This window comes from Zychaea mexicana (assembly GCF_025766255.1).
Source record: "Zychaea mexicana strain RSA 1403 chromosome Unknown BDB00scaffold_3, whole genome shotgun sequence".
NCBI lineage: Eukaryota > Fungi > Mucoromycota > Mucoromycetes > Mucorales > Lichtheimiaceae > Zychaea > Zychaea mexicana.
In genome coordinates, this window is record NW_026516666.1 from 264,894 (window position 1) to 277,866 (window position 12,973).

The 12,973-nt window shown below is 39.4% G+C and overlaps 1 protein-coding gene and 1 non-coding gene across 2 annotated transcripts; one reads left to right on the top strand and one right to left on the bottom strand.

Moving 5' to 3' along the window:
- Positions 1–4,179: 4,179 nt before the first annotated feature.
- BDB00DRAFT_797199 (uncharacterized protein) lies at positions 4,180–7,179 on the bottom strand. Its single transcript, XM_053121529.1, has 2 exons — positions 7,075–7,179; positions 4,180–6,974 (listed from the first exon to the last, which is right to left on the bottom strand). The coding sequence occupies exons 1-2, from the start codon at positions 7,116–7,118 to the stop codon at positions 4,442–4,444; spliced, it is 2,577 nt and encodes an 858-aa protein (XP_052985167.1). The 5' UTR covers positions 7,119–7,179; the 3' UTR covers positions 4,180–4,441.
- Positions 7,180–11,561: 4,382 nt separating this feature from the next.
- BDB00DRAFT_t2 lies at positions 11,562–11,635 on the top strand. The gene has a single exon. It is a non-coding gene; the product is annotated as a tRNA-Ile (tRNA).
- Positions 11,636–12,973: the final 1,338 nt, after the last annotated feature.

Here is a 12,973-nt window from a genome sequence, read left to right on the forward strand (position 1 = left end):
AAATTTAATCTCAAGCTCTGAAATCACAAATGCAAATTTATGATACCAGATGTCAAGTAACATGGATTCATCGTGACCATTGGAGGTGTACATCTAAACCCAGAACATGTTGTTGAAGCAATTGTGGAATACCCACGCCCAGTCAATACATAAAATCTACAGCGATTACTAGAAATGTGTTATTTTTATCACCAGTTCTTCGCAAAGCTAGCCCACTTGGCGGCACCACCTCTATAGAAATTACTGCAAAAAAGCGAGGAATGGCAGTGGCATACAAAAGAAGAAGCAGCCTTCCAAGATATCAAAAACGGCTCATTGAACTTCCAACGCCAGCAAATTATCCCGGCCCCAGCTTACCATACGATCTCCATTGTGACGCTTCGGATGTTGCTATTGGAACTGTTTTGTCGAAACTCAAGGCCAGTTGCCTATATGTTAGCAAAACATTGACACCAGCCGAGAAGAATTATAGCGTGACTGAACGTGAGGCGATGTGCGTAATTCAATTTTTATGGTACTTTCATTGTTATATGCATGGCGCCCAACCTACGGTCTACACAGATCATGCAGTGATGAAGGCTATCTTATCATCTCAAGTCTCAAGCACCAAAAGGGCGAATGTACGATGCATTATGGCGGCAAAGCATTACAACTATACAATTCCACTGCACGAAAAAGTGAATATCACCATGTTTGAAAAACATAATCGTATAGGAAGTCTAGAGGACGACGCCTTACTTGGTCCATAATTTTTTTTTAGAATAAAATTTTACTTTGCTATTGTTGCAAAAGGGACGGTGAAAAAACAACTTGTTTTTGCAGGACATTAAAACATACTCATATTTGTATTTATTAAGAAATTTGCACTTATCGCTAATTATTGCAACCTTATCTGCAGGGTCTGTACATCGTGTCATATGTAAAAGCGAATTTGAGGGGTAAGGAGTAGGCTTAGAAGAATAATCTTTATTTAATAATATAATATTTTATATGATAGTGATAGATAAACTATCATCCTATTGGAAATCTGCCAGTTCTGCAAATTAAAATTTTCTATGGAGATTTCCAACTAGCCACTTTCTCTAGAGAAAGCAACACAAAGATTGCATTGCAAGTTAAAACTTGTGACCTAATTTATTTGTATGAAAATGAATAATTTATTTGTATGAAAATGAATAATTTATTTATTTTTTCTACTAGTCTTATTTCATAAGACAGTCTTTTATCTGCTAGTGGATTTTCAATCTACAAAAACTTATTTACTTATTTTTTATTTTCTAATTGTTGTAAATTTATTTTATTAATGATTAAATTTATAACTTCTAGAAAATATAAAATCTAATTTCACTGATTTTATTAATGTTCGTTTTATTTTTAACTTCTAAGAATAGAAAAATATATATTCTACTTTATTTTTTATATTCCACTATCTGTATTATATTTACATATAATAGGATAATTAATACTTATTGATTATCCTTCTTGATAAGGGGGTACTTTTTTTTCTTCTTATTTACTCTCTTTCCTCTGTATTTTTGTACAAGTTGTGCTGTAGCATGTATAATCTGGCTGTATTGATGTAGTCTAGGTAGCCTCCGACATTGAGATTGCTATCAGCACCTATATGCCAGAGTTTCTTGATTGCTGTATTCGTTACATGGTCGAAGGGAACCTAACAGTTTCCGGCTGCATAAATCCATTGTGGTGCCATTGTGATGATGTAGCAAATGTAAAAAAAAAAAACAAGGACTAAGACTGAGGAATCATGCCGAATGTTTGACACAGCCAGTACAACAGTCGAAGAGGTTGATTATTTCTTCCTTCGTCAGCAGATCATGATGTCGCGAAAATATGTTGAAAGTCAATCCACAATCAACCACAATCTCCTCAATTTGTGTAAATTTCCTAATTTTCAAACATGACTTACACAATTAAGCATCACCCTTTTTTTTACTGTATTATCAGTGCTAAAAGTCACCAAAATCTGGCGTCTGAAGTCGGCAGAGAGATACTACAAACTTTCTTTGTCGAGACACTTACTAAAACATTTGACAGAATGTGAACAAAACCTTTGAAATCATTTAAATATAAGCTATCGCATGCTTCACTAATCCTAGTCATTAATGTTTCTTTTTCCAATAGTTCATTTCGCTTCACCACCTTACTCTACTCTTAACAACAGACCGAGCTGCTCAATTGGGGAAAGTTCAGGAGAATACGGAGGAAGATATACATAATAATATCCTTGAGAACGAACATATTTACCTATATCAGTCGAGCTGTGGATAGGAGCATTATCTATGGCAAGATAGTGTCCTTTCAATTCGGGATACTTGTCCATTTCATCAAGTGTCGCCTTTAAAAAGCTCAAATAATGTCCTGTTACTGTTTCTATGCTATAACCATCATTCGCACGTCCAAGCTTTCTCTTTTTTGATACGCTTTGGAACTCCCAAACTGACATTAATCAAGCCAGTGGCAGATATGGCACCTAAAATCGATGTTGCATTCGCTTTTGTCACAGGCACTGTAACTATCGCAGAGTTCCCTTTTTTGACCACGCCATATCTCGTTTGAAATTGATATGAAAGGCTGATTCATCAAGAAAGACACAATTTAATGTGAAATCCATGTCAGTTTGCTGCCACTTTTGAACCCAATCGTACCTTTGTTGAAACTTTTCTTCGCAATTTTTTTCTATAGGCTGAAATTGTGTCTGTTTAATAGATAGATTGTACTCACCTGTCAAGATGTTATAAATGATGCTACGAGAAACATGAAGATCTGCAAAGTTTTGCGTTAAACTTTCTGCCACTTCAGTTATAACAGCAGAAGGATCCTCATCAATATAATTTAAAACAAATTGCTTATGCCCCTCACCAAGAATGCGACGCCGGTCTGACTTTTTCTTCTTCTCGAAGATGTTTTCAGGGTCCTAGTAATAGCGTTTAATCCATCTCTGTGCTTCTCGGACATGAGTACCCAATTGTCCCGCAGCTGCAGAAGCATTTGAGCATTTGCTGAGAAATAAATGAAAAAATCGAGTTTTATCTTCATCAGAATAGATTGTTAGCGGCGCTTGTTGCATTGCTCCATATAAACATCCTCGCTGCTCCTCTCGGCAACGGCACGCATTACAGGATTATGAGGTCTCTCAGGAGGTTTATTCGCTAGGTATTGACTACGAGAACTTATTGTTTCCATAGCGAATAACTCCTCGTCAACAACAAGATCCATGGGCTCAACTCCGTTCTCATCAACAACATGTCCTTGTCCATCTTCATAAAAAATTGCATATCCATTCTGAATGTGTGTAAAATAAAATATACAGTAAATAGAAAAAAGAAACGCAAAAGGAAGCAAAAAAAAAAATCGTGCCTATTAAATAAAAATAAAATGCCGATGGATAATAGCGACAAGTAAAAATAAACGAGGCACAGGACACATAAACGCGTCTTATCTTTGGATCAGTCGACATTGTTGTTGGACAGGCAATTTTTTTGGTACGGCATCAAACTCAAAATCAGCAACTTTACTTTGTAAAAAGACTGTATATCATAGCTTATATCAAGATCGAGAAACTATGGCGTATGCCTTGCTTGATAAAATGCACTTGATAGCATCGCTGCATTTTGCCGCGTTACCACGGACGTTCTAGCTACGTAGTAGATAAAGAAAGTGATAAGCTTTTCTATGATAAACAAGCGTTAGATGTACTTGTTGTATAGATAGTCAAAGCTTTTCGAAAGAAATTTTCCTCGAGATATTGAAGATAAGTAGTGAGAGTCTCGGGTTGTGGCTCATTAAAAATCAATTTCTCAGTCGTATTAATCATATAGCAGACAGCCCACTTACGGGACATTATTTGCTTCAAAAAGCCGAATTTCTGCATATGTTTAGTACAATTACAGGAATAATGCTGTACTTTTTACGACTCGTTTACGGCAGACCGAGCTAAACTTCTGCTGGAGATTTGTTGGATACACAACGGTATATAACTAGATGACCAGTGTGCTCCTGTTTGGTTTACAAGAGGGTGGTGCCATAGGTTCTATTGTAATCATGTGCCTAAGCAACGCTACAAAATAGTCTAGTAGCAAGATTTATATGTTTATCACCTTGATCTCCAGGCTAAAAAAGCATGAGGGAATAATGCCTCTATATCAGACAAATTGGGTTGTTTAAGAAAAGAGCTACTATATTGAGTCGCGTTTTTATGTATATATCTCGTACTAGAAAAGCAATAATCGGAATATGTATATGTGAGAGTTTCGTATTACAAAGTGTCTTTGGGGTTTTAAAGGTGGATGAGGGAAATAAGAGTGCTGGTGGGTTTTAGTAAAAGGAAATATGTGGTGTGAACGGACAGACAGGCTTAAGAAAACAGGGATGGAAGTTATTAAAATAAGGGGGATATAAGGGGATTGACAGGAGAAAAGTGCTACTGAGCTTCTTCGCACTGATAATCGTCTTCAAAGTTTGCAAACTGAAACCACAAAGGTTCGGGAGACGTTGGTAGTCCAAGATCGCTTGAAGGATGATCGGTGGGAAGGAAATCAGAAGAAGGCTGTAGGTTCGACGAGTCATCGTCGACCATGGCATCAGAAAATAGCAAGGACGGTGGTTGTAATAGGCTTAAATCGCTAAAGTCCCAGTTGGCGAACTTATTTTCATCGTGGCTGCTGCTACTCATCTTTGTCCATGGCTCTTGTGTTGCCTGTCGTAAGCTGTTGTCCGGTGTTTGAGAAAAGAGAAGATCATCCCACTCTGGTGCTAGCTGAGATGCACTATTATTCTCCAACGGTACTACTGGTTGCTGCTCCCGATCCCCAGATTTCATATCGAATAGCACAATGTTATTCTCAGGCGTGACTCCGTGAATAGCTTCATCGTGAATATCAGCATTCATGAATTCGTCTTCGTTGCTCTCCGTGCCGCTTAAATCGTCATCGTTAAGTGTTACTAGTTGCTCTTCAACATCCATATCACCATCCTTCATAACAGTGTCGTTTCTACTGGAGATCGTGGCTGACGATATTGCTGGTGTTGATAGTGATAGATCCTGCTGCTGTTGCTCTTCACCCATCTCTTCATCGTCCTCAGCGAGTTCATCCTCTTCTTCTTCCATCTCGTCTAACTCCGAATGTCTGCGTGCTTTTGCTGCTGTTGTCGCTTTGCTGTTGCTATTTACTTTTGCCTCCTTTTTCACGCAGTAAGGGCATGTGTAGTCCTTGGCAATGTCCTTCTGATCGACACCTACGCATTTGAGGTGCTGCCACATTTGACACTTGTCACACTGGATCATGGTACCGCGGTCTTCTGTTGGTTTCTTGCAAACGCATTTAATGCCTTCTCCTGATTGCTGCTCCTCCTCGTCGTTATCATCCTCTGCAAGCTCGTACTGCTGTTGGTTTTCATCCTCGAGTCCTTTCTGTTTACATCGATCACGGTGATATGCCAGCCCATTTCGATTCTTGTACTTTTTACCGCATGATTTGCAGACAAAGGCGCGTGAACCTAGTGCCACAAAAACAAGATCGATCCACGGAGTGTATGTTAGTTCTAACTTTTCTGCACTTTGATAAGGTCTCTTTTTCCCCAAATATATAAATAGCTGTACTCCACGACATATTGATGTGGGTAATTTACCATCTTCAAGAATGAGCGGCGGCGTAGCCCGTGATCGTCTTGTTTGTTTCGATGTTGTCGTAGTCTTTCTGGCCTTGCTCTCACCCACGTTTCTTTTCTTGCCAGCACCGCCAGCGGTAGAGCCACGTTTCTTTGGGATCTTAAGAGACTGACTTTGTCTGTCATCTTCGACTTGCAGTGACAGGGCATTGTTGGATGATATAAGTTCACGGTGATTATACATGTGTTGTTGTTGTCGCCGCAGTCGCTGACCGTTCCCGGATACCGTACGCGTATTTAATGGCGCGGCTTGGTGTCGTTTGCGTGCCAGTCGTACTCGATGTTTTTTGGTAGCCTTGGAAAGCAACAAGGCATTTGGATCTTGTGGTCCAAGCGATGCTAATGCTCTGGCTTTGGCCTGGCAAAGTCGGATTTTAAGCAACTCGCTCAAATATTTGATGTTATCGTGACGTAAATCGGCAAGTGAAGGGGGACTATTAGCCCAAATTGCCATGCACGTCTGGTATAGTGTTGACGATGATGGCGCCGACGATGAAGAGCCAGAGTGGTTGCTTCCGGTGTTTGTGTCGTTACTGATATTGTTGCTGTTGTTGTTGTTGTTGTTGTTGTTACTGCTGCTATCAGTAGTATTTGCTCCAATAGTGGTGTCGGTGGTAGTACGGTTTTGAAACTGTGACGATTGCTGTTGTTGTGGTTGTGCTGGTACTATTGACGATAATGGTTGTGACGAAGGAGAGTAAGAAGTGACAAAGGAGCTCGGTAACGCAGGTTTAACGGGAGAGCTGTGGGGAGATTGTAAAGGAGCTGAAGGATCAATACGTCTGCTGAGCAACTTGAGTTGTTCGGCCGATAAACGCTGATGTGGGGTGTCGTTACGGTCGTGAATTTGGTGGTTATTGCTACTGATGCCACTGTTGTTGCCAGAAGCACCGATTGTATGGTGATGATTGTTGTTGCCAGGGCGCTTATCGTTATGGAGATGCTTCATAGCAGCTACTGTTTTGCCACCAGCGGTCGGTCGCAGACATGTACGTTCGACACGGTTTTTTGTTGCCTTGTATGTCTGAGGAATAAAAAGATCTCGCTTTTTGGTCGCATGTGTTGCAGTAGGACTGGTAGTGGTAAATGGACTGGCGTTTTCATCATGCACAGCAGGCAATGCCTGGGCGGCAGAATGGACAGTAGGTGCTCCCGTTAATTGCTTCCTTTCTACTATTGCTGCTGTTGCTGCGGATGTCAATGGAGTAAAGGGGCGTTTTTGTAGTGATTGTTCAGATCGTAAAGACTCGTTTTTGTTCTCTAAAGACGCTAACGGTGGGTGATTTCTGTTTACAAAGAAAATAAAACAAATCGTCAAGGTCAAAATCATCTAATTTTCAAGACGTGTTATTTCCCACTTTAACAAGCATTGAATCAAAGAGTCACCTATTAGGAGTGCGAGGTTTTTTTGAAGGATTGGGAAGATCCATGACGCGGTAAAAGAGAAAAGAAAAAAGAGAAAGAACGGAACGATTAAAGAAGGAATAGGAGGAGGAAGAAGAAGAAGAAACAATCCGTGCCGGTGATAATATGAGATTAAAATCTAACAAAATGAAAGTCATGTGCCTTTGCGGATAGAACAATGATCGACCCCGTGCTCCACGGCGAATACAATAAATTATTTCTTGTGTTTCCCTGCTCGATCGTGATGCGTGAAGAAAGGAAAGAGGCCTTTATGATCTTGAACAGGTTGATCGTTGCTTCTGTCCCAACGCATTAGCTAGAAACTGGAATATATAGAAAACACGCGAATCATTTTGTAATACCGTGACATTCATATATCGATGCCTTTATCAACTTTCCGGCAAACACTCTAGAACTACGCTATCCATATTTGTATATCACATCTGAGGAAATTGGCAGAGTAGTTCTTCTGGTAGAGAAATGACAATAGCAAGGAGACTCTTATCAGCTGATAGCGATCTTCCCAACGAGCATGCTTTATTTTTGCATATCGCATTGGGTACATTGTTAAAATCATCATGTGTACTACATTCTTCCATGCTGATAGTTAAAATATAGGCTAAACCAATTCAAGGAATGTGTACGCTCCTCTACTAGAGCTATGGATAATATTTGATACGAAAGAAAGCTAAGAGGCTAAACTCTCCTTCCATTCGTTCTGGCACGTAAATAACGAAGAATGTTTGCAAAATATCTTTCACTGTACTTATTAAAATTTAGTGCTACTTTACTGTTATAAGCTTTCAATTCAAGACAATGAACGAAGGAGGGGCTTTATCAAATACAAGCCAATGTCGATCTTCAGCATGCAGACAAGCTACTTTAAAAATACTATAGTTATTGATCTCTCCTTTATTTATGAGCGTTACCAAAAACTACTGAGCGGTTAACACAAATCGGCTCTTGTAAGAGCTTTGCTGGTTTATAAACATATACAAGCATAGTCTAAAAAATAATACCAGGAGGTTCAATTACTACAAGATGCTAAACCCTCTCTCCCGTATCAATATCATCTATGCATCAGACCATCAGCACCAAGTAAAAAAGAACCACTTCTTATACTGTAATCTGTAAGGTAATATATGTATATATATACTATTTCTACTGGATTATAAAAGTCAAAGTTATGAAGCAATTTTGATGTAGGTTTTTTTTTTCTTTTTCACAATAGAGTCTTACTGAATATACCCACCGAGGACTTGTATTTTGGAAATGATTAGATGCGCGACATAACGAGGTAGTAGTGTCGGATCTTGTTAATCAGTGACGCTAGTCCTAACCTCATGTTTGTCACTTACGCTACAATCTCGTAGATACCATTGTCCAAGGTATTATTCAGATTACTCTCCTACGGAAGCTCGGTTTGGCTAGACTCGATGACATACCCACTGTGATTTCTCGCATGGGCACTTAGTAGGAGAGTGTGGAGAGGACTCTTTGCGTATACTGACTGATGAATAGTGATTCATACTCGTAGTTCGATATATACTGTTAATGTTTGATTTGATGAGAGAAATTTAAACCAGACGATGAAAATTGTATTATTTGTCTACCATTCTCTGTCACACTTGCCTTTTCAATTCTTCTCAACATGTCCCATACCAATGCCAACAGACCAAGTTGCTTTTATCTATTACGTGGCCACCGATACCCAGAGTTGGGATGATACGATTTTGTCACTCCAAGTCAGTATAATCGTCATAATAGCTGTAAATCAGACCGTATTTAACGTTGCCGTTGGCGTTGCTCAAAGTGAAAATGATGGCTGTGCTACAGTGATCGTGTTACTAAAAGAATGAAGCTGCAGGAATCCAACATTAAATGCAAGGACTAGATGGTAATAATAAGGCTGCTCACTGTGTTGCCGTAACTGAACAAGTTGCAATGGCTACAATAATGATAGTTTATTGTAATGTGCCTACAACCTCGCTTAGGCAAAAATTCAGTTAATATACAAATAGCACTGGTGCGCAGAAAAGACAGACCAGTCCAGCATTCCGACAATGAAAAAGGAGGAATAGTCTGGGCATTGGAGGCCCTAGCAATGCACTTGACCTCCAAGAAAAGGTGGAGCAAATTATGGTTTCTCTTAAATGGCTCGAGCCGAGCTCTTTGTTGTACCAGAATAACCGCTTGCAGGACCCATAGATGAGAGCGACGTCCAACCGACCATCGACATTAGAGTTTAACGGTATATTTGATCCAGCGTTTATGCTTACAAAATGTAATATTGGCGCATAAAGAAAAGGCTAGTATCGGACAGACAAAGTTAACAACAAAGAAAATATGTTGATAAGATATTGACGTACCCGTTGATAACGTTCCAGCAGACCATTTGCCAGATCCATTGATATATATTCTTGCGTTCCTTGTCCTCTTCTAATTTTTCACATATCGAAACGAGCAGCGATCCTGCTCCTCAGCTATATTTCCGTACTGATAGACCAATATCATTTGTAGAAACTGGATTGAATTCTATGGGTCGATCGAGAATATGCGAATGTACAACTCTTGCCCCACCTGCTACGGGCTTTATCAATCTCGTGGTCCAGAATCATGCACGCAACCTAGCCGACGATTAAATGGTACTGCTTGCGCACCCTAATACTAAGGCCTCTATCCATTACCCACGCCAACTGTTGAACATCCACCAAACAATTTACATATGATTCGGTACAGCACACTCGACATGTTTTTTTTTGTGCAGGATGCCTTTGAGAGCAAAGTCGAGCAATGGAGAAGCTGTATGCCACGGTATACCAGTTCATTTATGTAGACGACGGTGCGATGTGATGACAGCTACGTAACCCCATTACCTACTTACCAACAACGACATTGATGACGTCAATCGCTTATTGAGAGACTGTATCTGGGAGTCCTTTAAAATGTTACGGCCTAGAATCGGTCAAATTTTAATATGCACGTCTACCTTCGTCTGACTAAATTGTTAAGAAGTTCGGCCTTATATATCCATTTGTGTTTTCTAGTTTCGAGTACCACAATGGATATATGAAGGATGTAGGAGCCAACTAAAGGACTCCTTTGCACTGACGCTTATGACGCGGCTTATCGAAAACACGAACGCTCTTGATTGTGCGGCAATAACAATCGGCAGCAGATTATTGGTGGGTTGAGCAAGCAAGAAACGTATTTTGCAAGAAATTACCGTAGAATTACAGTTGCCAACGCAGCAACCACATGCAACATCGTTCAACCCACTTACGCTCGGCGACCTATTATCGGGATACAGCCAGAAACGTCATAGGATGTGAGCTTCTTACGAATAGATACATACAGCTCGACGATGGTCCCAATTCCCGATTTTATATCTTCCTTATTTACACCGCTCGTCTAAGACGTGAGTATAAATCAAAGTTCGAAGATGACAGGTAGCCAAAGCTAAGGATCGCAATTGGACGGGTCGGGTCGGGTCAAGACTGATTTCGATGTAGTGATGAAGGAAGTGTCAATCAACTTGAACTTGAGCACTGGAAGTGCAAAACTCCATATATATATACATATATATATATACAGCTCTCTAAGATGATGGCACGCAAATTCCTAGCGGTGCTAGCAACACCTACGTTTTGTGTGATTAGTCTTAAAGGTAAAGGGTTTTGTGCCATCACGAAAGAAATCGCTCGGGCTCACATGCATCAAAGAAAGCGTAATGGTTAAAGTGTGGTTGAAATCGACTTTCCTATATGCCCCTAATCCTTTTCCTTTTCTTTTCAGTTCTTCCTTCTTCCTTTGTTTTTCTTTTCTCAATTCCTTTTCCGTCTTTTGTCAAATCTCGTCTCTTACTGCCACCCTCTATTGTCCGTTCTCATTGTATTACTGCTACTACTTCTTTACTCCTTTCACATATATTGCTTATAGCTTACTTATCCTATACTCTTGAATATAAAATATAATCCCACAATAAAAAGAATATAAGTACATTTTATGTTACAGTTCTATAGCAGATATATTGACAACTACATCTTTAATATAATGATCCTTCCCAATAAGAAGATTGACTACTTGAATATAAGTACCTCATAGATATCATATGTATACACAGGTCACAATGGGTCAACGGGTCGGGTCAAGGGTTAGACGGGTTGACCTGCGGGTCAGAAAAGCATCAACCCGACCTGTTGACCCGTCCTCAACCCATAGGTCGGTTTTGACCTGTAGGTCAGATTGCAACCCCTAAGTTTGACTAACTTTATAATGAGTATCCAAAATAGTTGAAATTAACAGCTTTAATTTTCAAAGATACTAGAAAGAAACACTTGATGAATAAGATTCAGAGTACTCTGAAATATTCTCATTGGTCGTCGTCATTTGTTCTTCTTCTTCATTCTTCTTCTTCCATGTTTAATATTTGTTTACTTGTACATTAAACAATGCGGTACAATCAAGAAGCTCGCTTAGCTCAGCTGGTTAGAGCGTGGTGCTAATAACGCCAAGGTCAGAGGTTCGATCCCTCTAGTGAGCAGCTCCGATAACATCCGGTTGGGTGAATTCCTTTTTGCATTTTTTTAAATGCGATTACTCATGTCGAGTCGCTTTTTGGCAGGTGGATCCGTAGCCGATGGGGAAGGAGAAGAGCAAACGGTAATAAAAGGATCCTTTAATGCGTGTGGTGCAATGGGATGATATTTATATACTTTTTTTTCTAAGAATATACAATTACGATGCTGTCGAATCTTGTCTGCCTATCCTCTACTCGTTACTGGTGTAATCGTTTGTGTGGTGGTGTCAACGGATAGTAGCGCGACAGGATTCTGTTAGTGGTGTATTTGTTGGTTACATAACAAGAAGTTTTTTTTTGTAGTACATAACAAGAAGTGTTGAACTGCCAAAACGGAATAATTAAAGGCCAGTTATTCTTGCTTCGACACTGGCTTGATTCCAGCATTTATTTCAATATAAAACCTTTTTTTTCAGCCTTTACGAAACAAGGAGCGTAAGTAGGGGCCCTTATACTCATTCAAACTTTAATATTCAGAATGTATATCGCAGCAAAGAATCCATTCAACTATTAAAACTCGTAAAACTCGTATGAGCGCCATTGAAAATAGATTAAGCTTTGTAATCAACTGCCAACTGTGATATCATGCACTCAATATACTGTATCCAAGTAATTACTGGCTGATTGGCTGTTTTATGATATAGTGGACTGTTTAGTGATATATTACGGGTCTAGTTCAACCCGCTATATCGAGATCCACAGCATTATTGCAAATGATATAGCGTATAATTAGTTTCATTTCGTCAGGGCTTCCAGTAGGATGAGATGAAACTGAAGAGCCTAGTTTGATGAAGCGGATCTGGAGCAAAACTCGTCCTTGATATACAGAATGATAAGAAACGTTACTGTAAACAAGCGAGATAAAGTGGTTTGGATCTTCAAATATTGATAGGTCGAGATTCTTTTACCAGCTGTCCAACCGTGTTTCTAGTTGAATTCCTAAAGAAGATTTCGCAAAGTAAAATAGTGAATTACGTTCTAATGAGTCTGTTTATACATTCAAAAAGAATATAAAACAATAAAAAACTTCACATACAAGTATACAGTAATAGATTTAAGTACCTATTGCAATGACCAAAGTGGAAACCAAAAGGGGTGGCACATTTACGACTTTTCATTGTAAGAGTTTCGGGCTTTCATACCGTCAAATGGTTAAAAGGCCAAAACATGATATGTATATTTAATATACCATTTGGGAAAAGTCAAATGGGTTTAGAATGCTGCATATAGCGGTTGTCAAGATGGCTAAGTGACTTAGCATCTGATTCTCTCACTACTATAGCAAAATAATCAAGGAAGAGG

What these genes read in the sequence shown, in the direction of transcription:
- BDB00DRAFT_797199 (XM_053121529.1), bottom strand. Translation starts at nt 7,118, where the DNA reads ATGGATCTTCCCAATCCTTCAAAAAAACCTCGCACTCCTAATAG. An exon ending in AAACCTCGCACTCCTAATAG is followed by an intron (nt 6,975 to 7,074) that starts GTGACTCTTTGA and finishes CTTTGTAAACAG; the next exon opens with AAATCACCCACCGTTAGCGT.